Raw genomic sequence first — 27,494 nt, 5'->3', positions numbered from 1 at the left:
TTTCATTTAAGCACATTTACTTGATGAAGGAGAGGAAAGCAGACTTAAAAAACAGAACCTAAATAAATAACTATTTAACTTGAATTGAAATAGCAATGTAGACAAATCATTAATAATAATCAAGTAATATGTAGTTCTCGCATAAACTCGAGAACTTTGTGGTTTAACACCATCATCTCCATCTGTATTAGGAACTGTGAGAGTGGCCAGTGTGGCTGCCATGTAATAATGAACTCTGACTTAGTAAAAAAAAATAATAATAATAAAAAAAAGAAGACTCGCCGTCAGCCAATCACACTGCCGGCACTCAGCCTCCTCTCGTGATTGGCTGAAGCTTGGCCAAGTTACTCGCGCAGGGCAGCAGAGATTCATTTAAACTGCGAAGAGTCAGTGGAGGAATTTCACTTCCAGCATGGACGAGTCCGCTCTGAACAGTCTTCCTCGGACCTCCGACTCTTCCCCCGACCAACTCTTCCACTCTGACCCGCTCTACGGCGCTTCTCACCCGGCGAGTTGCGCGCGAATCCCCCCCACGCGCCTGGACGGTTCTTTTCTAAGCGGCGCGGTGACGCGCGGTGAAGTCTCGGTGTATATGAACAGGGGGAGCGGAAGCGGCGGCGCTGCTCCGCCGCACTCGGAGTGCAGGATGGTGGAAGTTCACGGCGTGAAAGTAGCGTCGTTTACGGTCAACGGCGTGGAGCTCATCTGCCTCCCGCAGGTGTTCGAGCTGTTCCTGAAGCACCTGGTAGGGGGGCTTCACACCGTCTACACCAAACTGAAGCGGCTGCACATCAGTCCGGTGGTCTGCACCGTGGAGCAGGTGCGAGTTCTGCGGGGGCTCGGAGCCATTCAGCCCGGAGTCAACCGCTGCAAACTCATCACCAGAGCCGACTTCAGCGCTCTGTACCGGGACTGCACCAACGCCAGGTGAGTCTCATCCCTTCCCACTCACGGTTTTAAGAAGAAAAAAAAATTCTGACAGCTGCGTATATTTAGATGAAAACGAAGATTCTTGATCATTTATTTTTTATTTACTTAAAGAGAAAATGGTATGATATTAATGTATTAAAAGTGAAATGCAAAATATTGTAAAGCATTGACAAGAAGATTAATCCCTCATGTCAGGATAAAACGAGATTATAATTTTAAACTGAAGCTCTGAACTGAAGTGTTTATTCTGTTGCGCAATAATCACCACCTCCAGGTGTTTATGGGTGTGTGAGAAAGACAAGTGTTAAATTGGACTTCTTGTGTGTGCGTGTGTGTGTTACAGTCCTAATCCCCGATCATAAATGTGAGCTGTAAGCATTACACATGCGATGAACATCAGCTACACACACACATTAGTTTGCTCTGTATGTGGTGTCCATGGTGACGAAACAAACGTGGCTGTAGTCACATCTTAACTTGTGACCGATGTCTTTTAGCTCTCGTCCCGGTCGCCCTCCTAAACGGACCTTGGGCGTGGCCACGCTGACCGACAGCTCCAGACTCCTCCCACACAGCGTGCTAAGCCCCGCCCTCCTGTCGCCGTCAGGTCAGTGTTCATACAAGTTTTGGTTGGAACAAAACTGGACGAAGACAAACTGTCCGGACGTGAATATTTCAGTCGTCTGTCAGAGATAAGTCATGATCCGTCTCTCTGGCGTTACTGCGGAGTTACTTGGTGATTAGTGGTATAATTAGCCGCTTAATTAGTGGATGTCAAAGTGAGTGACAGATTGAGTCTCACCCTCAAGTGTGTGTGCGCCTGCAGGTGGAAAGCCTTGTTTCTGTTAAGCTCCATTCCCGAAAAGCCTCTTAATTCAAGTCATCAGGCAAATACTTGCTTAAAGTGTTTATTCAATCCAGAACTAAACTGAAACAAACCTCCATTTAGACAAAACTGTGGACAAAATGTATTTTCATTCTTATTTTATCTAAATATTCAACTGTTAAAGCGCAATGATGCAATATTTTAATGAAGTCTCATTGAACGTTAACTTAGTTGTTAAATACATTTCCAAAAATGACTTTATTTATTATTTACTATCTCAACGATAGGCTGAAGTTGTTTTGCTGAATTGCCCTCCTGTTCCATAAATACACTAGTCAACTGTGAACTTTCTGAGTCTTAAAATTACACTTTACTTATTTTAAATAGAATATCTGACATCAATTATTCAAGTACAGTAGTACCTCAGTTCTTGACCACAATCCATTCCAGACGGCCGTTCGAGAAGCAAATTGTTCGAAATCTGAATCGATTTTTCCCATTACAATGAATGGAAAAAGAAACGATGCGTTCCAAGCCTTAAAACAGTCTTTTGTAGGAGTGAATGTAGAGTGTCTGCTGCAGGTGGCTGTTCCTCTATGTGTGTGGCCGCTGCATGTGGGAGGGGTTGCCGAGTGAGTGACGTCTCTCCAGAAGTGAAGAGGTGCCCGGTGCGTGTCCAGCTCTGAATGTGCGCTTCTGTGCAGTTTGGCTGTGACAAAGTCATAAACCAAGTCACGCTCTGTCCCAGACTCGCCTCATCCCTGTCCCAGCTCCAGCCAGGACATCAAACCCTGGAGTGAGCGCTCCAGCACCTCCCCTCTCTACCACGGTCCAGTGTGGAGAAAGTAAAGGTTTTACACCTCAATATGAAGAAAAAACAGTCGGTAAATGTAGCTAACGGGACACGTCTGCATACAGAGGCTGCGTTATACACAATAACAAAGCACGTCGTGGCTCAGGTGATCGGTCCGCGCACGTTATGGTTTTTTCCAGCTTTTTCGGGGGCGTTCGAGTTCTGGATTTTCGTTCGAAATCCGAAGCAATAAAATCTTGAAATTTTTGTTCGAACTCCGATTTGTTCGAATTCGGGGATTTCGTATTTTATTTTGATTTGAAATATATATGTATACATATGTATAGAGGAGGAGAGCAAGACAGAGAGAGACAATAGATGAACAACATTCAGAAAAAAGAAATTACAACATTACATTATGATTCATTTCATAATAACAATAATAATGTTATAATGCATGAATACGACTCATAATGAAATCAGTAAAAAAAAACAAACACACAAATCAAAGTCTTGTTAAAACAAAGGAACTGTTGCACATAATGTCTGCCACCTGCAGTCTGATGTGCACCGACGCAGATCGGCATGCGAACAACGCTCCTGCTCAGTTTTTCGGTTTGGATCCCACCGAGACGCTCCGGTGGTCAACATGACGACGGGCCGCATTCCAAACCTTTCACCTCCTGACAGATCTGACAGCTTAATAAAACCCACGCACACTTTTATTAAAAACAGACACATACGTCGGCTGACCGAGGTCGTAGACGGACGGATGAAAAGAAGACCCCCCTCCCCTCCACCCTCCCATCCCCCAGCACACACGGAACATAATTAAAACACTCTCAAGAAGGTGAAGCGTAGAGACCACGCCGGTTCTTCTGTGGCTCTTTTGATGTCAAGAACACATGCACTTTTAGAGATAACTTTATGACCAGCTGCTATTCTTGTGTTAGAGCCTTCCATGCAGCAACAAGTGCCTCACAGGTGCCCTCTGCTGGTAGACCAGAGAGTGGCCTTGACCGAGGCTTGTCACAGAGAACAGGGTTCCTCATGAGAACGTTTTCCATGAGTGTGGTGACGCTAGTGTCCACTAGAGGGCTCGGCTCGTCCAAGAAGAGAAGCCTTAACAGGAAGTCACAGCAGGACGGAGCAAGCTAAAATTCTACTGGGGTACAATGCATTATAAATGACATTTTGAGGTGCTGTGGTGGATCCTGAACCCCCAGGGTTTTAACCCGTAATTAGTCTGTCTCACAGGCCTGATGGTCGAAGCCATGAAGCTTCAAAAGATCAGGATGATGATGGGTTTCCATGGCAACAGGGATCTGCACCACAATGGTCCGGAGTCAGAGAACGATGAGACAGGTGTGAGAAAAAGTCTCCGTGAATCGTGCTGCCGACTTGTAACAGCCATTCCTCGGCAGGAGGGAGCGAGGCGTCCTGGGACAGAGAACAGCACCTGCTCGGCCCGTCGTCCTCAGTTGTGGCGCCTCCCGCAGCTCTGTCTCACATGATCAAGCAACCCATGTCGCTGCTCGCTAACCGTAAGTGATCGCCTCGTAACGTCGAACGCTCAGGCCTCACTCACCTGTCCAACTCTTGCAGGGTTGGCTGACTTCCCTTTCATGGTCATGCCCCACTCCTTCTTTCCTGTCGGCCTGCCCCCTGCTGGTGTGGCCGTGGCAATGAACCAGATGAGTCAGCTGAGCGGTTTGACCAACATGGCCGCCGTGATGCAGCGCGAGGACGAAAAGGTTCCTTCACTTGACTCGTCCTTGGAAGCCAGGGTTGAGTGATAGTAACAAAAACCTTCATTCACTCAAGGATCTTCAGTCGGACTGCCCTTCCCCCCACCAGCTGGAGCTCCACCACCCCGACTCTACCAGCCATTCTCCGTCAAAGATGTCGTCGCCACCGTCATCGTCGTCCTCGCCAGCGCACACGCTGGATCACGGTCGGTACACACACACACATGTTCAGCTGTTTGATGTCTGATGAAGGCCTTGTTCCACAGATGGTGCAGATCAAGAGAACATCAAAAAAGCAGAGAAGGGTGAGAAGAACCTGACACGACACAAATGAAAACAGCATTTCTCTCCAAACAAGCATGGATTATCGCTCTTATCTGACTCATCTCAGATGTTCAAAGGTTCTGCCAGCTTCTCAAACCAGCTGGTGGGAGGCTTCCCATCACCTCCCTTCTATCATCCGCCAACCGCCCCACCTCCACCATGGACCCGTCCTTGCTGTCCGAGGGTTTGTCGTCCATGGAAACGTTACTGAATAACGTGCAGGTAAAGAGCACCCGCGGTCACTGGTCAAGTCAGGGTCTCACGCTGTCGTGTCTCAGGGTCTCCTGCAGGTGGCGGTGGAGACGGTTCGCTCCCAGGACAAGAGCAGCAAGCAGGAGAGGAAAGAGTTGAAGGTGGAGCTGGAGCGAGCGAGAGACGCCCGGGAGGCGCTGCAGAGACGGCTGACCACAGAGATACACACGCGAGGTGATGAGATCAGCCGCATGGAAGAAGCGCGTCTAACATTTGACCCCAATCTCCAGTGTCAACACAGCGGAGGCTCAAGAAAGTTAAACGAGCTTCGAGGAGGCTGCAGGAGGCGCTGGACCTGGGGTCGAAAAATCGCGAGCGAGCGATCGAACACTTTCACTTCCTGTCAGGTGATCACAGCGAAACTGCGCCTTCGACGGCGCTTGAATGTTGACATTTGACCGTTCACAGATGGAGCAACACCAGACAGCGAGCTGGAGAACATCCGACAGGAGAGCTCCGCCCCTCCAGGTGACTTCCATCGGCGTCTCATGAAATACGTCGTATGCTTCATGTTTCTTTCTTTCCCCAGAGAAACGAGCGTTCACCAACCTCCACCTCTTCTGATGTTTTGTCGTCGTCTACCATCGAGCAAAGCAAACCGTGACCGGCTTTATGGGTCGCCGTGTGCAGACTGCTGGCCACGCCCACTTCCTCCAAGGAAATCAAGCGTATTCAATTACCGCTGTTGATCTCATTAGCGTGTCTTGGTCATTAAATCCGCTCAGATATCAAACGGAGAATGTTTGTTTGAGCTAATTATAGAAACAAGTTGACAAGTTAATGAATCCCCCAAAAGCATCAACACCTAAAAGTGTTTATCCGCTGGACTGAGGCGAGTCAGGTAATTAGAGAGAGTGTGTGTGAGTGTGTGAGGACGGGGACGTCAGGACTGATAAACAACTGCACCAGGAGGATTTCTAATAAGATGTAACGAGGCCCTGGAGCCCCACCCACTTATTCAAATTTCAACATGAAAGGAGAAACTTTGAACATTTACATGTTGTTGTGAACGTTTGACTAGTTCCGCGTTTCACTTTGTCATGACCTAAACTAAAGTTATGGCAAGTGTTTCACCTATCATTCATTGTTGATCACTGTGAAGTCTGTTTAATTCAGTGAGTCACTCCAGTCTGGAAAAATAAATGGGGCAGACATTTCCATCTATGCCGCTTGATATTTTAAGGAGGATCACAGTAAAATGTATGAATGTTATAAATACATTCACAAGAGACATACCCAGGACGTGAACCAGCAATCTTGTGACACACAGGGATGTGCTTTAACCGCTATACTGCCGCTAAGTCACGTGACCAGCTTCAGGTGAGCCTCACAGACGACCAACATGCTCTTTCACATGCACCAGCAGCCACACACACACAGTTCTCAGCGACTCTTCTTTAATGTTGCCCTCTTTACAGGCGGAAATTACAAGAACTCGAACGTCCCACAAAAATGTGTTGTAAATTTCGGACACGATCACTAAACTAACACTCAACTATCATCTCACAGGATTCAGTGACTCTACTGTACATGACAAAATAATAAGGTCTTCTTCATGCTTTTGATGGTTCAATATTTAGGCCGTTTCACGTCGACCCTGGAGGAAAAAAAATATGTTCCATGTTTTCAGTCTGAATTATGATATTTGAGTTTATTATGTAACTCACCCATCCGCCTCCATCTTCTTCCTCTTCTCGATGATCTGAAAAGCAAGTTGATGTTTTCAAAACAGTGTGTGAGAGTTGTGCTCTGCAATAGTTTCTACACAATTGTTTTCCCATTAGGGTTTAAAGCCTGGAAGTATTTCAATGTTTCCATTCATTTCCACATCTGTCAACCTTTGATCTCATAATAAACTCCAGACTTCAGTCTCTTACCGCGCTGATTTTGTTCCACTGACGGTCCAGTTCCGCCTTCTCGTTCTTCTCCTTGAAGCGGCGGGTCTTTCTTCCCTCAGACATCTTGATGCCGTACTGGAATGCCGCCCTGCAGGACAGACACAGTCAGCACAGGTACGCTGGATCAAGTCACCGGGTCCAAGGGCCGTACTTGGGCAGAGCCTCCTTGTTGTTCATGTAGTCAGAGTACTCCTCCTGAGTGTCGAAGTCCCAGCGGCCCAGGGGACCTTTCTTGTTGCCCTGAAACACAAAAAGAATAAACAATGAAATATTTAAGCGGTAACAAAAAATGCAAAGGCTACAGAACAGTCTGAAATATTTACAGAAAAAAAGTGCTTCAATATCATTTAAGAGAAAAAAAATATAATTTCAGAAATTCAAAATAAAAAACACATACACAATTACACACCGCTTATACATTTAAATGCTTAAAATGTCCAGAAATTTTAAAAGGAATTTTAATTTAAAAATATTTTTGTCCTAAAAATAACTTATAATAAATATGTTAATTATAAATGTCTACACATTTCAGTTCTGAGTGCGAAATAAATGAACATCCTGTGAAAGAGAGACAAAAACTGAACACTACCAGGCTCTCTGACTTCTGACAAAGACTTCAATAGGGTATTGCTGAACACATCACTAGAGCAAGCGGATTTACCTGGTCCATCTTACTGTAGTCCACCTCCTCATCACTGTCCACTGCCAGGTCGTCCATCCTGCACACACACACACACACACACATTCATCATCTTGCTCCATGTTTGAGTCTCAGGTGACCGTTTACTTGTCTTACGTTGCAGGGTAGCACTCAGCGTACGAGTTGGATCCTCCAAAAAAGTCTCCCAAATGTTCTTTACTTTCCCGCCGAGACGTTCCATGAGGTTAAAGACATCAACAGAGGACACAGAGACACGCGCAGACACACACAGTCACAATAAAAGGATATGCTTCCTGCCACTCGCTGCCAGCCTGTCCAGCAAACTTCTCATTGATCATCTTGATCTGCTCTCGGACGGAAGCAGGACCTGAGTCACAAGCAGACAAGCTTAGTTCCTGCAGGCTTCGGCCTGTCTGCTCCAACTCCAACCTCACGCCTACCTGTGTCCACGTCCATCACCTGCAGAGCAGAGGACAAACTATTACTCCACCCCGTCCACCAAGCCTGACGTGAGGGGAACTGAAGCTGACCTGCAGTTCTTCTGCTCGTGGCTTCTCAAAGTAGGTGTGTCTCCGGCTCTTCTCCTCCTCTCGCTCCGCATGTCTGTCTCTGTCCCTCTCTCTCTCCCTGTCTCGGTCACGGTGCCGCTCTTTCTCTTTGGAGGGTTTGGAGGACGAGGCCGTCGACGGGATGTAGTCGCCGATGTCGTCAAAGATGCTGCATGGAGAAGACAAGCGTGTTGAAGGTCAGAGGGTGTGAAACCTGAAGCTGTGTTTTGAGCCTCCTGGCTGACCTGAGATCTGCTTCTGGAGCCCGTTTCTCATCCAGCTTAGCTGAAAAACATGAGTTTAAGTTCATGTTGGGAGTCACCTTAAACTTTAAACTTCAAAATGAGTCACCTTTGTCCTTCTTCTTCAGCTTCTTGTGGCGAGTGCCTTGTCGGAGGTACGACAGGATTTGGGTCAGTTTGGAGATGACAATGTCGTTGGTGGTCAGCGTGGTTTGGGCCTGAACGTTAGATTGGATCAGAACAGGCCGACCGCAGCAGCAAATCTATGGGTGACGTCAACACAGACGCCAGTACCTCCATGCTGGGACAGTCTGCTTTGCTGCGGATCAGTGTTGTTGGAATGTCGGTGTCGATGAACTCGTCTTCCAGATCCACAACATAAGCCATCCGACCGGGCAGGAAGAGCTCATTCCTCTCGATTTGACCGGACCTGAACACGGTTCTGTAAATGTTCCTTCCTGAAAGAGACACACATCAACACGTCAGACTCATCTTTGTGTCGTTCCTCACTCGATCTAAAGTTTGACTCACCCAGACGAGTCTTGAACTCGATCTTCTCCTCTGGCTCCACATCTTTCCTGTGATAAACAAGGTTGGACGATCAGGAGAACAGTGAAGAGCTATGAAAGACGGATGCTGAGATGTTTGTGTGTCGCCATCATACTTTGTTTCCTTCTGAACTTTCTCCATCATGTCCTCCTCTTCTTTCTCTTTGCTTGTGATTTCTGCTCGCACCTACACAACAAGCAGATGGTTTGTACATAGCACATACAAAATCCTTCAAATTTCCTCAACACGGTTCACATCTCACCTTCTGCAGCAGAGCGAAATCCAGACCTTTCACCAAGTGAGTGTGCTCCATGTCACCACCCAAGAACTTGGACTCCTGGATCAACTGGCGACGCTTCTCTGCTGCAGACTTGTCCCTAAAGTAGACACCAGTTCACTCAACTATTTCTTGATGACCCAAGCATGATGTTCAAGACCCTTACGCCTCCGCGGTGGGTCCCACGGCTCGGTAGTTGGCAGTCGTGCTGATCAGCTCCGTCTCTTCGTAGTCCTTGTTGACGCCGTCTCGTCGCTCTCTGGCTCGATCTCTGTACTTCTCAGCCAGCTCACGCTCTCGCTCCATCTCCTGCTGACGGAGCTTGGCATAGTAGCTAAAGGAGAGGGGCGTTATAAAGAAATAAGCTCTTCATCAAAGAAATTCCAGCTTCCTACCTCTTCTTCTTCCGTCTCCTCGCTGCAGGATCCTCATCTTCATTGTAGTCCCGCGGCATTCTAGGCAAGTTAACCAAGCATTACAGCGTAAACAGCAGCTTTTTCTATTACTGTACTTTTAACCCATAACAATGGGGCACACTCACTCATGATGTCTGGACTTGGACGGTGGGGCTGACGATGGCGTCGCCCGTGGGGTCATCAGCAGCTTTCTGAAGTCATCGTTGGTCAGCTTGGACCTGCAAACACATGGCACCGATGTAGCCACGCTCACACATCATAGTCACATTTCTCACTTGGAAATGATACTCACTGAGCAGATGATCGATGGTCGTCGACATCATGACCCTCAGGCGCGAGAGGGTTGGAGTAGCTCTCAGCTGCGCATAGAATCAACACGTTAGCTACTTAATCTTTCAGTATTCATGTTTGTTTTACCTTGTATTTGTACTTTGTAGGGATCACAAGTTAACTACACTTCACTGTGAAGCAGCAGTCAAATGGCTCATGAATCACATTTTTAAAGATGATACAAATTACGAAAACATCTGCAGTTCAATATTGTTGCGTTTTTAACGGCTAACTTAGCTCGGTGAACGAAACAGCACCGCTATATATTAGAAGAATTCGACCTGAAATAGACAGCGCTGTTGAGCACAATGATAGCATGTCTGTTTTTCTATTCTATGTTTTACATCGCAGTTTGTGTTGTTATTGGACTGCGGCTCGATAAGCTACTGCTATGTAGCTAAACCAATCGCTATGGCACTGCACACCAAGTGAACGTTTAATCCAGGTTCCCACTTACTCTCCGGCATCCTGCGAACTCCTAGTTCTATTCCAGAGAGAATTATATTCCGAGCAAACTCGGAAATGTTAGTTTGTCGCGCTCGTTTTCCGTCGCTGTTAAAACGCTGGAAAGATTTCCTTCTTCTTCGTGTGTTATACTGAGGTCCCAAACGAACTTCCCAAACGTGACTGCCGCCAAGTGGACGATGGAGAAACAACAGACACACGAAGAACTAAATAGTTGGTCATTTTGCGTGGATTCTTAAAAATATTGGTTGACTTAAAATATGTCAAATTTTAATAAACAATAAATCAACATATTTATTACAAATGAAGAGGCATCATTAAGAACAGCTTATTTATTTCGCATGTTACTCTGCTGCCACCCCATGGTCATTTGTGTAACTACCGCAGGCTCCCTAGGAGCTAACGGTGAATTAGATTTCACTGCCCTTATTCTTCGCACAGTAGGAACATTTCTTGACACAAAACAACGCAAAAATCGTAAGAGGAGCAAGTACACTTTAAAATTGCAAAATCCTTCATTTAGCTCACTCCCACAAAATAGATAAACTAGAAATCCACCTGTCACAAATCAAACTCTTTGATGCGTGATTCCAGGAGGTCCATGGGAAGAAGGAACAGGGAGACCACTTCAAGTTCAAATTCAGGAAGTGCAGCTTTAGACCTGGCACAACAAAAAGGCTACTAATAGTAATGGTACAGAGGAGCGCAACACCCACCATGGCGGTCACATCTGATGATCAAAAACAGTCACCAAAGAGGAATAACTATTGCGTTACTTGTTTGGACTGAGACAAACACAGAGATGATAATATTCACTTTATTAACATCAACACATTTACAAGACGAGCCAACTCAGGTGAGCGGTGACGGGCAACAGTCCAGGAGGAAGGTTCAAGGTTTGGACTGGACCAGAGACTGCAGACTGACAGCCACTTGATCAGCTGACATGTTCTCCACAGAGACACTTTGCTCTCTGCCATGGTCTGCAGACACAAATCCACAAAAGAGTAAAAAAAAAAACTAATATTGTGTGGTGATATTGACACTTACCATATCGCGCCCACACTCGGGCCTGCACGCCGGAGCATTCCCGGATCAGGATGGGAAATTCGGGGTTGGCCCGCTTGAGGGAAACATAGTGCTGCTCCACAAATTCTCTGCCATGACACATGGATTAACCAATGAATGAGTGCTGTCACTTAATCTTGAACCGGAAGAATATAGATTCAAAGATTTTTAAGTTGATATCTATGAATAGATAAACCAAAACGTAATTCAGTCAACGTACATAAGTAGTAAAAACTGAACTTTCGTAGTAAGTAGCAAGACGGATCCCACCGCGTCAGAAAAAGTAGAAAACTAGAATGTCTGCTTCAGATATAGACCTTCTATTGCAACGGTAAATGAGTTACACAAAAGAGTAGTAAACATGTAGATACATATTATTATTGTCGAATGCGACAAAAAATATTCTAAGCTTGAATATCTCTTCACCAGAATCGTCCAGGTGCAAATGAACAGTCGTATGAAACAAACACAAACGCTGGATAACAGATTCAGGTTATATACAAGAAAGACGTAACATAACTCAACTGTGTTTTCACTCTGTAGTTAAGTTAGCATGAATGCGCAACGCAGTACAGCAGACTAGTTGTCATTGTGATGCTAGTATCCTAGCGGGGGCTAACAGCTATCAGGTCATTGAAACTCGCACATTTTTAATAATAACTGCATTATAATGTGAGTGTCAGGTTGGCTTCCTAAACAGGTCAAACCCTCACCTGGCTCCCTGACTGGCCGCAGACTTCTGGCAAAGGTGAACGCGGATTTCGCGAACGTTTCTGCTGAGAGTAGAGCCGAGACCTCGAACTATAGCCGCCGCCATCTTTGTTCCGAACCCCTGTGAGTAACTGGAGCCCGGAGTTTGATCTGACAGGCAAATATTAACCCAGAATTGTGTCTGACAGGTTCCATTAAGTTCATTTTATGTTGTTTTTCGATAATATTTCGTTATTTTATGCATCAATCCGGTGAGTTTATATATATATATATATATATATATATATATATATATATATGTTAACTTTTTAAATTAAATTAAGACTTACCCGGAAACTTGTAAGGCCCGATAGAGATCACATCTCTCTCATTTCACACTCAATTTAAGATTACATTATAATCCGTATCTGTCAGACCAGTTGAGACATCCATTTCTTAGTTGTTGAAAAATATTCTAAAATCGTAACGTAAAAAGATGCCCTCTTTTGTTATTGACGTTTGCAGTAAACAACATCATTCTTCCACCTGTTGTGTTCTGGCTGCAAGAACAAAGTTTTGTGGTCACAGCTGGTTGAGATTTTGCTTTATTCGATTTACAACAGGAACAAAACAATGTGGAATGTGACTGGAATCTCCAACCACCCAGAGCTGGAACCCGAGCAGGTCTGGTTTGAGTACTGACAAGCGAGTTCAAGCTGACGATGAGGTTTGGATCTCAATATGAGTTTTTCAAAGAGAAGTGGTGATGAGAAGCTTGAGACTGTCAATGTTGAGAAGCCTCAGAAGTCTCTGCTGGCCCTCCTCAAACGTCCCTGTCTCCGCTTTTCATTCAGCAGCTCCTGGATTCGTTTATTCTGCGTCCTCTCGCGGGTCCGAGGCATTCGAGAGACAAAAACGTTCTGCTGCCCTTTTGCGTTATCAGAGTCCAGTCCAACGATCCGGTAGGAAACCTCGTCCACTGAGTTGTTGTTGGACGAAGACATAGCTGCCGTGGCAGGCTTTGAACCTGCCGGCTTAACTTTCAAGGCTCGCGCACCGAATGTCCTGTCAGGTGACGACGTCACATTTATGATCACGTTTTCAGTCCTTAGCGTCGTTGGAACTTCAGTTGTGGCAAAAGTCCTCACCGGTGCTAATGTTGGGCTGTCGGATGTTACCATGGGAACCACATCAAAGGGTGCGCTGCTTGTAGCTGTTATGATGGATGTGGAAGTCGCTCTGGTCGTGGACACAGAAACTGATTTATCTTCATATGAAGAATACTCGTCGTAATCATCGTAGTCCACGTAAACGAAATCGGTGCTGGTCCGAGATGTTGTTAGAGCCGTCATGGTGGTGGTGACATCAGTGAGGGATATCTGCGTTGTCGTCAGTGCCGTCAAATGTGATCTAGAAAATATAGTTGGACCACAGTGAGGACATGTGTTGTGGTGGGAATCCAGAGTCCTGGACTCACCTGTTGCTGCAGGACCTGCAGCACATCTGTCTGAAGCTGGCGATGGAGCAGTAGCGGCTCAGAGCCTCCATCCGACAAAACACAGAGCGATCACCACGGCAACGCTGCTCTAGAACACAAAGCGGTGTTGTCTGTCAGCGCTGGTCATTAAGAGAAGAAAAGTATTTCCTCAAGTTACTGGAAGGAGAGGGTGCAGCAGCTGGGATGTCTGTGCTTGATCGGGACAGCCACTGGACCATGAAGTTCTTTGGGTCTCCTACACAGACACACAAGCATGTGGTGACTATCACACCATCCACAGTTCTCCAGCAAACATATACCTCCACATGGTGGCGCTCTGCAGGTGCGACTTGAAAGCGGGGGAGTCTGGCTGCAGTTCCCTACTGAACCTTCCGGTGTGAAACAGGCGACCTGCCGCTCCTGAGTGCCGTTCCCGCAGCTGACGGAACACTGGGGCACAGTGTCAGTCAGCGAAACCTGGGCAATCCAATTGGGTTAATGACCCGATTTCTTACTGGAGTCCAGGGTCCTGCTCGCCAGGAGGGGGGGCAAGGGAAGCGGTTGCACGGCTGCTTGGTGTCAGGACGCTGGTCGGTGCAGAGCTTGCTGGGAACTGAGCGCATGCGCTGTCCGACACTGGAATCCTGCTGGCAGCTCACCCAGCGACGCTGCCAGCCGCTCTGGCCACAGGAGGACGTGCACTTCTCCCATGGACCGCTGATCCAGCTGCGGACACCACGAGAGCCCACAGCTAAGATTCATTTGGAACTGATGGGCACGAGTCACTGGGATGTTACCGTGGTACACTGCAGGTGGCAGTGTTGCACATGCGGCCAATGGCTCTTGGCTTGCTGATGTTAGCGCAGAACGTCCTCTGCACCATCTTTCCATCAGCCTTCCGTCTGCAGCCGAATCTTGTGAACTGTTTCCCTGGAAACCCAAACAAACCCAAAGTTAGCCACCTCTGAGAGTCCGTGTCCACCACGTGGCAGACGGTCTGGGCACCTCCTCCGCAGGGCTTTGAGCACTGAGACCACTTCTTCAGAGCCCACTCGTAAAAGATGCCGTCCTCCTGCACCAGGTTGGACTCCAGCGAGGACCGAAGTTGGTTCTCGATGACGTAGCGGTAAGACAACGTCACCTTGGTGTCACCGTGAGGGCGAACCTGGAGGTGAAAGTGGATGCACTTTAACTGTTAAATTATGATTCCAAATTCATCGGAGATTTCCTAGCAGTTAAAAATAAGATGGGCTACGCTAAAAGGCCACTCTCTTCTTAAGCCTACTTCTACTAGATGATGATTCGTCCAGCTGGACACTGCACTTTGCGGATTTAGGCACTCAGAGAGGGTGCGCTGAAGGAAATAATAGCATTCAGGTTGCTAACTCTCTGAACCGCGAAGAAGAGGAAGAATTTACCACCATCTGTCACCAAGAATATAAAATGTACAGTAAATATACAACAAGGATTTGCATGGAATGTGTAGGAACATGGGCTCACCATGAGCAGGACGCTGTAGGTCAGTGGACCCGTGGTCTTGATGTACTCTCGCTCCTCACTGTTCAAGTACTCCCAGGCCACGCCTTTCTCTATCACTGTTCTGGTTTCGGGGAAATCGTTGTCGTCATTTAGGAACAGGTGACCCGTCTCCGCATTCTTCACAGCTGCAACCGTTTTCAGCACATTAGCCGCTGCACTCATCCATTCTCCCGCCATCCATCATACCCAGGATGTGAGGCGTGCCCTTAAACTCCTGCACCATCAGGTGCCGCGCTCCTCTGGGGATCTCCAGGATCTTTAGGTAACCTGACACACAGAGGAAACGGTAAGAGCAACAGCTCTGGAGGCGGCAGACATCTGAGCACCGGACCTGGTTTCCTGCTGCTCCGTGTGAAGTTTCCTTTCACGATCCTGCAGCTGGAGTTGTCTCCCCTGCACACACCACAGCGGTCCTCCTGCTGGTCCGATGCTATCTGTCTGTCACAGCCTACGTGCTGGAATTGCCAAGAGACGAAAAGACGTGTGAACATTTTAAGTGCTTCCTTCTGGCGTCCCAGGGTGGATAAATAGATCGGGACATAGTTTAAATCTAAAAAGCTAAAGTAAATAAATACCTCACACTCTCCACGGACACAGACGCTGTAGGCATCACTGTAGGAACAGGGGGTCCCATCGTGCACCATCCTGTTCAGCGACACCACCTCGCCTGTTTCTTTTGAGCGGCAGAACAGACGACAGCGTTCGTCCGCTGCAAGGACAAGAAGATGAGTCATCAAGTTTTGATATTTGACATCAGGTGGAAGGAGATTAGAAGCATTTACGATCGGGATGTTCGATCGGCAGCCAGTGATGTTTCTTCCCTTCATGTTCCAAGAAATCGTTCCAGGCTTTGCACTGCTCGGCCCTGGAAAACACAAGTGGAGGTCAACTCACAGAGCGGACATTTTTTCTTTGTAGCGAGAGGAATGTGAGATCTGTGTTGACTCGAACTCGCCACCTGAAGTCGGTGAGAGGCGGACACTCCTCCTGGCTGCAGAGCTGGAACTCAAAGCTGTTCCCGAAGCAAGTGCGCCCCCCGTTGGCTGGACTGAGAACAGCAGCAGTTTATTTTCTCCCACTATGACCGCACCATTGACAGCTCACTCACGCTGGGTTGTCGCAACGTCTGGCCCGGAACCTCACTCCGCCTCCACATGTCCGCGAGCATTTACCATACGGACCCCAGGCCCCCCACCCGCCATCATGTCTGTAGAGATCGGGGGTCAGTTTCATGCAGTAACCTTTAAAGCAGTGCTGAGAAAGAGAAACTGTTACCACAGAAACACAGCAAGAATGTGATCACTCCCACAGGTACATTTTTCATCATCACCAGCTCACCTTCCCAGGTGCACATTTGGTCCCGTCTAGCGGTGGCCCTTTCTTGGTTTCGCAGTAGAACGGGTTGTAATACTCGCTGCACCACAGCTGCTTACAGGGGTCGATGTTTGGATACTGTCCAAGTCAAAGTAAACGTTAAAATGAGTGGCAAATCACCAAACTGTCACTCACAGACCTACCGCTGTACACAGGCTGAACCCTGACCCGAAGTTAAGGCGACACTGCTGGTCCATGGTGTAATGAAAGCCAGGCAAAGGAGGCTGAGCGGGCCACTCGTGGTGGAAGGGGTCGTCACGGAGACAGTCATAAGTGCTACAATGACAAACGTCTATTTTAAGGCTAAAGTAGTGCAGATTTTGAGATAAGCTAGAAGCTAACAGGAAGATTTTATCTCACAGATTGTCCGACCCACTCACTCCAGATACTTGTGTAGCTCCCTCCAGCTGCACCGCGACCAGTGGTAGCGATGAAAGGTGGCCTGAACTCGCGGAGACATGATGCTGCCGAGAGACACGTCGTCCTCGCAGTCGTTGACCTCGCCGTCGTGCTCCATCCCTAACCTGAGACACAGTTGGCGAGTGTGGCTGCCAGTTTTAAACCGGACAGGATGAAGTCTTACACGTGTCCCGTTTCATGAGCAGCCACGAAGGCCGACATGAAGCCGTCCTCGATGACCAGGACGCAGCTCCGGTGCAGTTGGCACATGCCTGTCACGGGAGCGTAGCCTGTGGAGCAGAGTGACAATAGTTATCACCAAGTCAAAAGTTTGGTATCTCTGCCAGTTTATACCCTGCATGCCGGACGGGCCGAACGCCTGCCGCGTCAGGTAGATGGTGTGGTCGTGCTGCTCCTCCAGACTCTGCTCTCTCTGCTGCAGGTACGACCAGCCGCAGACGTTCTTCAGACTCTTCTGAGGGTCGCCCACCGCGATCAGCTCCAGAGACTGCAGCGGTTTCAAGGTCAGACAAGGCTTCACATTGGCTCACATCATCAAAGCTTTACCTTTGATGGTGGCAACATGATGATCCTGACCAGAACGATGTTGATGTTGGCGCCCAGAGACTGATGCTGGTAGATCTCATTCACCTGCGGCAGAAGATGTGCTCATATCGCTGTCTTCTTTAATGACAAATATTAACCACTTTTCAGATCATACAAAGACTACAATCAATTATTACTATGTCATACTTCAATTTCTAACCAGTTGTTTTTATTTATTATATGAATTTTTACTTATTTATTTGTATTTTGTGTAAGTACTTTATTGGTATTTCATGTCATACACTAATTCATTTTTGTTTAAATTAAACTGAACTGTAACTAGAGACCATTTTCACCAACGTCATTATTTTCTTCAAACATATTTTCAAAATGACATCAAAATATTCATATATAAAGACGGCGTGACCCAGAGGTGTTTATAATCTTCATGTATGAGCAAAATAAAGGTGGCTATTCACGTCACTTACGATGTTCATCAAAGTCAGAAGGTACTTCTGCATGTGATCTCGGCCGTGGAACAGAAGAACAGAATAATCCACAGCGAGCAGAACCTGAGGAGGAGACGTCGAGTTAACGTCTCTGCCTGACAACGTATTCATGACACCGGAGCCTCTCTCACCTCAATGTTAAACAGTTCTGCCCCTTCGATGTATCTTCTCCTCCGAGTCGACCGAGGTTCAGAACTTGAGATGTTTTGGTTCCTGACAGAACCGACCAGAGAACCTGGAGCAGATAGGATAGACACAAAATAGTCTTCATCTTTCCCCACTGAAGAGCCCCACCATCAGCTGCTATCCACTAAACTGTTGGCCTTTTCTTCTATCAAGAGTTGCAGCAGTGTTTCCTCTGCTCCTCTGCACGATAACACCCTCAAATCTCTTTACACTGAAGAACAGAAACACTGCAAAACTCCATCTTGTTCTCCAAAACCGACGTCCAAACGTCGCCAAAGGTTCAGCAGGAAATCTGCCTGGCACGTTTCCCTGTCCGCCTCTAGTGTTTCCATATGAGGTCGTCACGCTGCTGCTGCTGCTGAACTCAGATCTGGAACTTTGCTTCTCCACTGGGACATTCTGTTTTAACTGTCATCTGCACTCTGTTTTCAACTGTTGTGGAGACGCTCAAGAACACGTGTCAGGGAAATGAAAACATCCCATGTGGACAAATGATGAGAATAGATAGTGAGCCAAAATGCATTTAGCCCGTCTTCAGTTCCTTTCACGGGTTCCATGAACGTTCAAAATTCTGATGATGGCCCTGCGGAGATGCATTGTAAAAAGTGAGGTCCAATCCAGTCAGTTAGGTACTGATCTGGTGTTGTAGTACTCGGTGTAAAATCGGTCTTGGTCTTGAGACCGATCGCAAGACCACTTTTTTAGGGTCTCGGTTTTTTCTATCAGGTTAGGTGGTCTGGACTGGAACACCAGCATTACCTGCCTATCCATGTTTACTGCAAACAGAGAAGCTTGCGTAGCTGACACTTCATGCTCTTCTCTGCTGTTCTTCTTAGAATTCTAGCATCTAGTTACTGTCCTGCAGCAGGGGTATCAATGACCACTTCTCATTTTTGGGGGGCGTTGGATTTTTTTTTTTTATGTATTCATTAAAAGTCTTTTGTTTAAACAGAGAACATCACAACCTCTCAAGTCGGCAAAGAATGTTAAAAAAGGTGTTTTCCCTGAAAATATCAAAATACCTATCTGCTAAAACAAGCCTCTATTGAGGCACATGACTTTCCTTGGCCACACTGTTGCATCAGAAGCTGTGATGCAACAGTGTGGCCAAGGCTAGTCACGGCGAGTCAATGAAGTATGGGATGAAGAAAGAAAGATATTCATGACAAAAGCTTGTGAACGAGTCACACCTCTTCTCTTGCTCAATGAAGCCACCAGGATCCATTGTCTTCTGGAACCTTTTTATTAACAACCAAAGGGAACGAGCCTGAAGACTTGATCAAGATGTTCGTGTTCTTTTCTAGCACACTCTGATCTCTTCCGACATCTGCTGTGACATGATCAAGGAAAACCCCAGCGAGTCACATGGACCTTTCAGCAGACTCAAAGTGTGGAAATGTTTTTGTTGCGGACAAACTGATTCCCAACTGTGATCCTGCCACGTTGCAGTGTGTGTGTGCCAAATTTTCCAGCGGAATTTCTCTGCTTTCTTTTTAATCTTTGGAATCTCGCAGGAACACATTTGATGGCACATTCTCGGAACTTGACTGTGGAAGTTTGGGATCAAACAAGACAAAACATGAAGAAAGACAAATGAAGGGGACAAACATTTGTTTATAGGGATGAAGACTCATAACAGCCACGTCTAAACAGGCCCCACTTGAGAGACAGAAAATGTAAATTCACCACTCGGAAGTCGCTAGAGAAGGAAGCGGACCTTGCTGCATAAAAAAAAAAAAAGAAAATGGGGCTCCACTCCAAGTGTCTGATGAGACAAATGTTGTAACTCCTGATCTCTTCTCCAAAGAATGTGGCAGCACCACACAATTTAAGCTGAAGTTTAGAACTGAAGTTTAAAGTGAAAGATCAACTACAGACCAACACATTTTAGCATCTTTGCTAAATTCACACTTTTGCAATTCCAACTTTTTATTTTGTCTTGTTCGTAAAGTCAGATGTTGACTTTATGATAAGTTATAAACTTTGCTATAACGTCAGCATGAGCAAGCTATACGGCTGAATGTTAGTTGCAGTTGATTCACAAGGAGAAGTGGTTAAGAATGTAACATAAAACGTCATATAACGCAAACTAAATACCGTCGGAAGTGTTTTTGTATTTCTTGTTTGTTCCGTATTGGTTCAGTGCGAATCAAGACATTTTCTTGATGTTTTCCAGTTAATTTATATATACATATATATATATATATATATATATTTTTTTTTTAATAAGACACTATTTCCTACTGTCGAATATTCAATTTCAACCCAGGGACGTCTCAATACATGCCTAAAGAGGTTTCTCGTGACAGAAAAAATTCACACATTGCATTTCTCCACAGTAAAAATCCCACGCAGACACAAGGAAGCATTGCCGTTTACAGTTACAGTGACAGCCTGTCAGTGAGTGGGAGTGGAAATGAAAGTGGAGTTCGTCAGTTTGAGGATTCGTCCTCCATGTTGCTTCAGGCTCAGATGCTAACCAGTCCAACAATAGCTAAAGCTTCAACAACTGCAAGTCTACCGCGTCGGTGTGCTTCGTTCTCACCCAACAGCGTGTCATCGTGGGTAAAGTTGATGCCGTGTTTCTTGGAGATGATGGCAGAGGATCGATACACAATGTGCCTTCGTCCTTCCTTCTCACCATCGCCATCTTCTTCTGCTGTCTGGTGATGCAAGGGCTCGATGAAAAACTCGTCCTGGTCCGTCCGGATGACTCCAGCCTGCAACACAGAGGAGCTACTGGATTTACACAGACTAGAACTCTTGTCGTCCAGCGAGACCTGGGTCTTCTCCCAGCAGACTCAGCATTTCTCCAGCATGACTCCACCGCTCCCTCTCCACTGTTGCTGTTTTGGTGTCCACCTGGAACCGGACTCAGTTTCATCAGCTGCTGGAAACTTCTCCTGTTTCTCTTTCGCTTGATTCTTCAAGCACATCTCATCTTTCCTCCACATCTGGATTCCATCAGCGTCCACCACAGTGGACGTGAGGTAAAGAGTCAGCTCGGCCTCTCCTTTGGAGTCTGTTTGAAGATGGACTATAATGTCTTCAAGACATGTTATCGTCAGACATTTCTTCATTTTTGGTGGATGAAGTTAGTGTCTCTGCTCATGTGGAAAAAAGGCATCTGTCTAAATATTTAAGTCTGAAGATGATGATGTCAGCCTTCTGTAATTTCTTGGGTCATAAGCCTCTCAAATGTATTGAAAGTTTTTCATGCCGTGGGCGAGGCCGGACATTAGTGTTATCAAAAGAGAGCTTAACCTTTTCCAAATACACTAAATGCAGAACAGTTACAGCGAGTGGCGGCAGGATTTGGACGTTGTTCCTTACATGTGACAGGCAAACATCCTCCGATCCAGGCGGAATCAGGATTATCTCTCTAGAGAAAGGCCTCCATTAAAACCGATGCTCTTCACGGTTGTTCAATAGGTCCAAACCAGGACCACCAGTTGTGGAGATGACACCAGCGCCATCCATGGGCCAACATGTAAGTGGATGTCAGTGATGTCCAAACTTCTTTATGCCCGTTCCAAGGAAGGAATTGAAAACCTTCAGGGGCTACTGGGTTGACCTGGCCAGTGGTACACGTCTGTCCCAAAGATGAAGTTGGCACTGGCATCCGTGCGACATCATGGACAGGAAACTTTCCACCAACACATTCTCACCCCTAAGTTGATGATGAAGTCGACTTGTTTTGTCCCAGGGTGACATAGAATTCACATGCCAAAATGTCCAAGGCATACGAAACAATAAATATGAAAAGTTGGGAAAGGAGTTCTGCCAAGGGGTGGCACCTGATGTGACATCACAAGTGACGTAACAATGAGAGCTTGCGATTGTCAACAGCCCAAACATTTATTTTTAACATCAAGAATTGATGCGTATACACGCGTTTACGTTGGATGCAAAAAAGTGGTCCGCCTTGACCACTATACGTCACAGCTTTTCACGTCTTAACACAAGGTTATTACCAACTGGTGTTTGATAGGTGGCGCTGTAGCACAAGCATTGTTTCCTGTGACTTCATTCAGTTGTTTTCCTTCCTATCTTCTCCTATCTTTACTCACATTAACGCTCCATTTTAGGGGTGTAAAAATCACATTTTGAGGCCTATAAGGAACAAAAATGAAACCCTCTGAGTAGCATAAGTAGTATGTTTTTGAGTTACCAACATATGGAGGTCATAACTGCTAGTGTTTTTTCTGCCTCACTTTATTGTTGATAGCTTCTTTCACTGACAGTAAAAATAAAAAATATATATACATGAGTAACAGGTTTAAGGTACCTCATGGATTCAGTTGAAAAATATTGCAACGTCAAATGCGCCTGAACCTCTGCAGCTTCACTTTGCAAGACAATTGTTTGTGATATAAGAAACCTTGGCAACAGTTTTGGTGGAAAAATGCCTTCCCTGAGTGAGCTCAAACATGGGCACATAACTTCACCTCAGACGTTATTGAATGGCTCACTGTGACACTTGAGGTCGCTGTGATTCACAGTGTTCTCTTGAGCAGGCACAGATGTCCTACAAAAACAAACCAGAAGTAAAACAAAAACTGGTTTCATTTAGTAGCTGCTCTTCCTTCCTCCTCCTGGTGTTTGTAAGGAGTCCTGGCCGAGCCAGAGAACACCACGCCGGCTCCTCTTGTGTTCATGGATAGTTTGGTTATTGTGTCGCGGGGACTGTTGGTGAGTTGTGGTCGAGAGTTAATGAGATGTGACGTCAACTAGTTATGTAAAGATGATTAACACATGTGAAAATGGAATGGAAACACCAGTCTGTTGGACTTTCCATCCATCCGAACTGTTCCTTCATAAATCTGACTCGTGGCTGCTGTCAGATCCACAGAGGACTGTGATTCACTCCCCGGGTCGGAAAAAGACCCCGGCCACATTTCGCTTGGATGGTGCGATCCAGCTGCAGACTTCTGGTTTGGGTTTGGAGCCAGCAACTCTTCTGGGATGATCCAGTGTGAGAGGCATTTTTGGGGAATAAGGCAGATAAGCCCTGGCAACACCGTGCAGAGACGCTTGACGCCGGCCCATTGTTAGTGTCTCATCAAAGACCGCTGTGAACTCTGGTAGACACAGTTTCTAAGGTTAGACCGTTGGGGGCGGTTCAATATAAGACACCATAAAGTGCCATTCTTTCCTCCGCTGTATGAAAACTGCTGCAAAGTTCATGCAGTTGAACCACCTGCACCAGTCTTCCTCACCCTCTAGCCACACCTTCATTTCCTCATCCATCCATGAAACTCATTTGTGGTTGACCTCTTCATCCCCAACATTATTGCCCAAAACATCTCCTCACTTCTCCTTCATCTTGAGTTTTCTAGTCTCAATGACTCATTTTCATCTTTGACTCATCCAACTCAGTCTGAAAACCACTCATGACAGTGACCATGAGTGTCCAGTAAACGTTGTCTTTCATTTTCTCTCACACTTGTCTCCACCCAGCCTGCACTCTCTTCCTCACCTCCCTTCATCTTCACCCCTCAATCTGGAAGACTGACAAAACTGAACTCTTTTCGCTCAGTCGTCTTCATCCTCTCCCTGGAAAAAAGACATTTTTACTCCTGAAAGATCTGCTACAGGAGGACTTCAATAGTTCTGATAACACATCACAATATATATATATGACTAATGCTGAGTCACACGTTAAACACTGTGTTCTGCTATGCTTTTTTGTTGTTGCAGAACCCAGTGAGCGTTCAGCCACGTTTAAAACCAAAAATGTAGGGCTATAAAACCAGAACTATTGATGAGAACATCACACTCACCATTTCCAGATGGAGAGAAAAACTGAGCCACCCGTCGGCAAAAAGATAAAACAGAGTGTTAAAGCTAAAAACACCATCTGGATTCATAAAACTCACTGGCGAGAGGCCACAACCAAACCCCAAGGAAACCAATATTCAAGTGTATTAGAGAAACAATTGTTCCAGAAATTCGTCCTTAATTTTAGTTTAGTTTTACAGTACATCAGTGCACTCAAATATTTTAGCAGTGACTCGATGCCACATTGCTTGATCTGAAGATTCAATCGTCCACCTACCAGTCCATCACAGTTGCTGATGGCCACAGACGTGTCGGCCATGTTGGAAACTTCCCCTGTGTAGAAACATCCGGCTTCTTCGATGGGCTGTGATTTCTTTTCCCCAGACTCCTCCCACCACTCCATGGTGGCCGTCGGCGCGACAAGCCGCAGGTTTGGGCGGAGCTTCAGGTGGAGCTCTCGTCCGAACACTGTCACATTGTAGAAGACCTCTGTGTCTTTCTCCCTCCACAACATCTCTTCATTGTTATTTGGACTTCTGGAGGTTTCCTCTTGAGGGGTGTGTCTTTTCTTGCGTAGCAGGTGTTTTGTGGTGAGAGACCGAGACAGGAAGTGACCTGCTGAGTTGGTCCTGACCGGCTGAACGACGTGAAACTCCGACAGAACCTGGTGGAGCGAATCTGGAAAAGAAGGTAGTTTTACTATACGCAACAATTTAGTTATTATTGTTGTTGTTTTTTTTAATTATTAGGATTTTTTTTCTATTTTACTTTTATGTTGAATTCTTAATGATTTTTATTCAGATTTATTTCTTATTTTTTCGTTGTTGCAGTGCGCAATATAAATACTACTTTTGTAACATTTAATTTAGGTAAATTTTGTAAATTGCATTTATGCAATTCCTTCAATATTTACTAGAATTATTTAAACACTATATATATAATATATATAATATAATATAATAAATAATTACACAATATAATATAATATATAATAGTAATTACTTCAATATTTACTGATATTGAAAAGCTCAAATTGCTTTTGGTCTTTTAAATTCTTAAAATATGTATTAAAAACTATATCAATGACAACTATGGTGTTTATATTTCAAAGGCAACAATTGTAATAACATAAAATAATGTCAAATTAGTAGCAGTGATCATAACATTAATTTTGTTTATTTCCCGCAACAGTGTGGCACGGGCGCCATTTAAGTTGATTTAAATATAAAAATAAATCCAGCAAATGTCCGTTTTGGCGTCTCCTGCCCTGGTGGTCAGCAGCACTTGTGTAATAACAAGTGCGGGTGTGTGCTTGAGGTCAGAGCGGCACCACAACTATGCAGAGTCCACTTCCACAACTCTGTCCTGTGTCCAGTTCTACCCACATTTTCCTTCTTTTGATTTCATCCAACCTTCTGCCTGTCACAATTTACAGAGGTCACACAGGCAGGTCAAAGGTCACACATGGTCTCACACACACACACACACACACTCACAGGCAGATAGAAACACACATCTGGAAAATAGAGATGGATGTTTCCATGACTACATGGAGACTTTGGTTAATATTTTCTTCAACAAACCATCCTGCCTGATGATTTACACACGCAACCACACACACGCTCGCTCAGAGACGCAAGATAGGAAATATGATCTGAATCCTCAACATTCCTAAACACCAGACGCATAAACACAGAGATATATGGGGAAGAAAAGTTTCCTTCTGCTACTGGTGCACAGTGGGCGGCGGTGAGCTTATGACAGATTTAAACGCACCAAAGTGTTGGGAAAAGCGAGAAGTTGTGACACAAACTTATGTGAATCTTAAAAGAGCTTTGCTTACAGTTGAAGCACGAATCGTTGCTTGGGTTTTGGAAGCGCAAAAGTCAGACGGGCACTTATCACACAGCATTCCAGATACCCAAGACGAAAACAATATGGCTACAAGTGATAGTTCACGGTGAGTTCAAAGTCTAACACGCCAGCGGTTTGAGCTGAGCCAAAAAAAAACAACAAAAAAACACAAAAGTAAGATGTTGACATGTTCCTTAGTTAGATCAATGGTAGCTGAGTCATCCATGGGAGACTTGGTGAAGAGCCCATGAGGGGGGGGTCTGTGCAGGCATTTAGTGATAATGTACAGTGATCTAGCTTTGCAGACTGGGAGGAGACGCGGGAGCAGCTGGAGAGCACCAGTGCTGTGGAATCAGCGTGACTGAGGAAAGGGAAGTCAGTGGATGTTGTAGCAATGTGGTTCATGGAGGCGATCCACACAGCTGGAGCAGATGTGGACTGGGAAAGTCAGACCTTACAGTAGCTACTTCCCAGGGGCCCTTTGTTGTTGTTTGTTGATAAATAAGGCTGGGGTCAGGGTTTGCTTGACCCGGTTCATTCTGCAGGTAGCGAATATTTGTCTTGAGAATAACACTAAGTGAATCACCAAGTCTAAGTCACCCTATATTCATTATGATATATCAATTCAATTTCACACCAATGACAACCAAATAAAACTTTCTAAAGTGTTGTATTAACTCTTTCCATTAGAAGAGAGAATGCTTTTAGAACGGACTTGTGTTTCTTGTTTCAATATCGATACGGGGCGCCTGTGAAGCAATAACATAGGGCCCCACGTTGCCATGTACATTAGTACCGATAATTTGGCACACGTCCAGCACCGAACACTGGCTCTTCTTCAGGTGCTGATGTGAGAGCATTTAATTACTTCTACTTACTTTTATTTGCACTGTGAAAATACTGGTTTTAACGACAAGAATAATTAATAAAATGATCACAAACAACTCCACGTGGTAGCACAAGAGAAATAGCACCAAATTCCCTTTCAACAATTCAAAGTTTTCTGGTTAAATTTTGCCAAAAACACTTTGTTGAATCCCAAAGTTCACAATTTCCACATGCATATCTACACTTTTTCTGCAGGTGAAACAGAATTAAAATCTCTAAAGTCTGAAGGACATGAACAAGATTGCACTCTAAAATCTTCCATAAATAAACATTGCCATTGCAAAGGAGCAAAATCTAATCTCCAGAAACGTATGGGTTGCTTAGCTTGCCTAATGGGAGCAGCAGTGCCGGCACTTCATCATCATCTGGACTCACCTGAGCTGCCTGAGATGTACACGGAATGCAAACAGTCGACCTGCAGGACAACAAATAGAACTCCACAAAGAAGCTTGTCCATGCTGAGAACGAGACAGGTGGACGAAGGACGACGGAGAAACTACACGAAGTGGGCGCAGACCGAACTGTCAGAGCCTCCTACGCTCCGTCTGCTTCTCTCCTCCCTCGGTGTCTGTCTGCCCTCCCACTCGCTCTTCATCGTCCTCCTCGCTCGGCTGCAGAAGGTCGCGCTTGGAAGAGCTGCAACTCGGCGATCACGAGTGGAAACAGAAGCTGAGCAAATCACAGCACAGGGCAACGCGCTGTTTCGCCACGTGACCTGGTGGAGTTTGAATGGTAGCGTCCAGAGTGGCACTGAAAACGCAGGGATGAATCAAAAACACACGTGTGTCTCAAACCCAGTCCTTTGTCTCCCTCTCCTGGATGAAACAGATTCATACGTAAAAAAAATCTAGCATTGCTGCCACTGGAATTTATTTTTTTTATACAAAAACAAAAATAATGATTTAAGAGAAACACCAATATTAT

General features: G+C 45.7%; 4 protein-coding genes across 5 annotated transcripts; 1 reads left to right on the top strand and 3 right to left on the bottom strand.

The window, feature by feature from the left end:
* The first annotated feature begins 396 nt into the window (after positions 1-396).
* LOC128748899 (dachshund homolog 2-like) lies at positions 397-6,731 on the top strand. 2 transcript variants are annotated; one of them, XM_053847969.1, is made up of 12 exons: positions 397-927; positions 1,428-1,537; positions 3,807-3,914; positions 3,974-4,093; positions 4,155-4,303; positions 4,374-4,503; positions 4,564-4,602; positions 4,689-4,843; positions 4,900-5,047; positions 5,104-5,220; positions 5,282-5,341; positions 5,403-6,731. In XM_053847969.1, the coding sequence occupies exons 1-12, from the start codon at positions 413-415 to the stop codon at positions 5,435-5,437; spliced, it is 1,686 nt and encodes a 561-aa protein (XP_053703944.1). In that variant the 5' UTR covers positions 397-412; the 3' UTR covers positions 5,438-6,731. The 2 variants fall into 2 exon arrangements, with proteins under 2 accessions (XP_053703944.1, XP_053703943.1); XM_053847968.1 differs by having other exon boundaries at positions 4,900-5,220.
* On the bottom strand, positions 6,254-10,391 carry ik (IK cytokine). The gene is made up of 20 exons (XM_053847970.1): positions 10,252-10,391; positions 9,757-9,823; positions 9,590-9,682; positions 9,444-9,503; positions 9,215-9,382; positions 9,034-9,148; positions 8,887-8,957; positions 8,754-8,800; positions 8,517-8,680; positions 8,332-8,440; positions 8,226-8,265; positions 7,963-8,149; positions 7,873-7,891; positions 7,722-7,799; positions 7,568-7,646; positions 7,433-7,490; positions 6,923-7,011; positions 6,751-6,859; positions 6,541-6,575; positions 6,254-6,470 (listed from the first exon to the last, which is right to left on the bottom strand). Exons 1-20 carry the CDS (start codon positions 10,259-10,261, stop codon positions 6,443-6,445), a joined length of 1,626 nt encoding a protein of 541 aa, XP_053703945.1. The 5' UTR covers positions 10,262-10,391; the 3' UTR covers positions 6,254-6,442.
* Positions 10,392-10,612: 221 nt separating this feature from the next.
* Positions 10,613-12,149, bottom strand: ndufa2 (NADH:ubiquinone oxidoreductase subunit A2). Its single transcript, XM_053847718.1, has 3 exons — positions 12,041-12,149; positions 11,310-11,416; positions 10,613-11,242 (listed from the first exon to the last, which is right to left on the bottom strand). The coding sequence occupies exons 1-3, from the start codon at positions 12,142-12,144 to the stop codon at positions 11,151-11,153; spliced, it is 303 nt and encodes a 100-aa protein (XP_053703693.1). The 5' UTR covers positions 12,145-12,149; the 3' UTR covers positions 10,613-11,150.
* Positions 12,150-12,616: 467 nt separating this feature from the next.
* LOC128748343 (A disintegrin and metalloproteinase with thrombospondin motifs 2-like) lies at positions 12,617-27,208 on the bottom strand. Its single transcript, XM_053847020.1, has 25 exons — positions 26,946-27,208; positions 24,106-24,506; positions 20,593-20,767; positions 17,993-18,096; positions 17,841-17,924; positions 17,374-17,457; positions 17,161-17,314; positions 16,991-17,096; positions 16,788-16,931; positions 16,551-16,683; positions 16,372-16,485; positions 16,142-16,287; positions 15,992-16,081; positions 15,816-15,898; positions 15,609-15,742; positions 15,365-15,488; positions 15,220-15,300; positions 14,995-15,158; positions 14,500-14,659; positions 14,292-14,424; positions 14,010-14,220; positions 13,815-13,944; positions 13,673-13,750; positions 13,495-13,603; positions 12,617-13,427 (listed from the first exon to the last, which is right to left on the bottom strand). The coding sequence occupies exons 1-25, from the start codon at positions 27,025-27,027 to the stop codon at positions 12,818-12,820; spliced, it is 3,834 nt and encodes a 1,277-aa protein (XP_053702995.1). The 5' UTR covers positions 27,028-27,208; the 3' UTR covers positions 12,617-12,817.
* Between the last annotated feature and the right edge of the window lie 286 nt (positions 27,209-27,494).

Source organism: Synchiropus splendidus, chromosome 17, assembly GCF_027744825.2.
Source record: "Synchiropus splendidus isolate RoL2022-P1 chromosome 17, RoL_Sspl_1.0, whole genome shotgun sequence".
NCBI lineage: Eukaryota > Metazoa > Chordata > Actinopteri > Syngnathiformes > Callionymidae > Synchiropus > Synchiropus splendidus.
Note: the sequence above shows the minus strand (reverse complement) of the source record. Positions and strands in the feature narration are given on the sequence as shown.

What these genes read in the sequence shown, in the direction of transcription:
- LOC128748899 (XM_053847968.1), top strand. Translation starts at nt 413, where the DNA reads ATGGACGAGTCCGCTCTGAACAGTCTTCCTCGGACCTCCGACTCTTCC. An exon ending in CGCCCTCCTGTCGCCGTCAG is followed by an intron (nt 1,538 to 3,806) that starts GTCAGTGTTCAT and finishes TCTGTCTCACAG; the next exon opens with GCCTGATGGTCGAAGCCATG. An exon ending in AGCGCACACGCTGGATCACG is followed by an intron (nt 4,504 to 4,563) that starts GTCGGTACACAC and finishes CTTGTTCCACAG; the next exon opens with ATGGTGCAGATCAAGAGAAC.
- ik (XM_053847970.1), bottom strand. An exon ending in CAGACTGTCCCAGCATGGAG is followed by an intron (nt 8,441 to 8,516) that starts GTACTGGCGTCT and finishes TCTAACGTTCAG; the next exon opens with GCCCAAACCACGCTGACCAC. An exon ending in GCTGAGTGCTACCCTGCAAC is followed by an intron (nt 7,491 to 7,567) that starts GTAAGACAAGTA and finishes GTGTGTGTGCAG; the next exon opens with GATGGACGACCTGGCAGTGG.
- ndufa2 (XM_053847718.1), bottom strand. Translation starts at nt 12,144, where the DNA reads ATGGCGGCGGCTATAGTTCGAGGTCTCGGCTCTACTCTCAGCAGAAAC. An exon ending in GCGGCCAGTCAGGGAGCCAG is followed by an intron (nt 11,417 to 12,040) that starts GTGAGGGTTTGA and finishes GTGTCATGGCAG; the next exon opens with AGAATTTGTGGAGCAGCACT. An exon ending in CCGAGTGTGGGCGCGATATG is followed by an intron (nt 11,243 to 11,309) that starts GTAAGTGTCAAT and finishes TTGTGTCTGCAG; the next exon opens with ACCATGGCAGAGAGCAAAGT.
- LOC128748343 (XM_053847020.1), bottom strand. Translation starts at nt 27,027, where the DNA reads ATGGACAAGCTTCTTTGTGGAGTTCTATTTGTTGTCCTGCAGGTCGAC. An exon ending in GGGCACGCCTCACATCCTGG is followed by an intron (nt 15,159 to 15,219) that starts GTATGATGGATG and finishes AAACGGTTGCAG; the next exon opens with CTGTGAAGAATGCGGAGACG. An exon ending in GAGCAGGACCCTGGACTCCA is followed by an intron (nt 13,945 to 14,009) that starts GTAAGAAATCGG and finishes ACTGTGCCCCAG; the next exon opens with TGTTCCGTCAGCTGCGGGAA.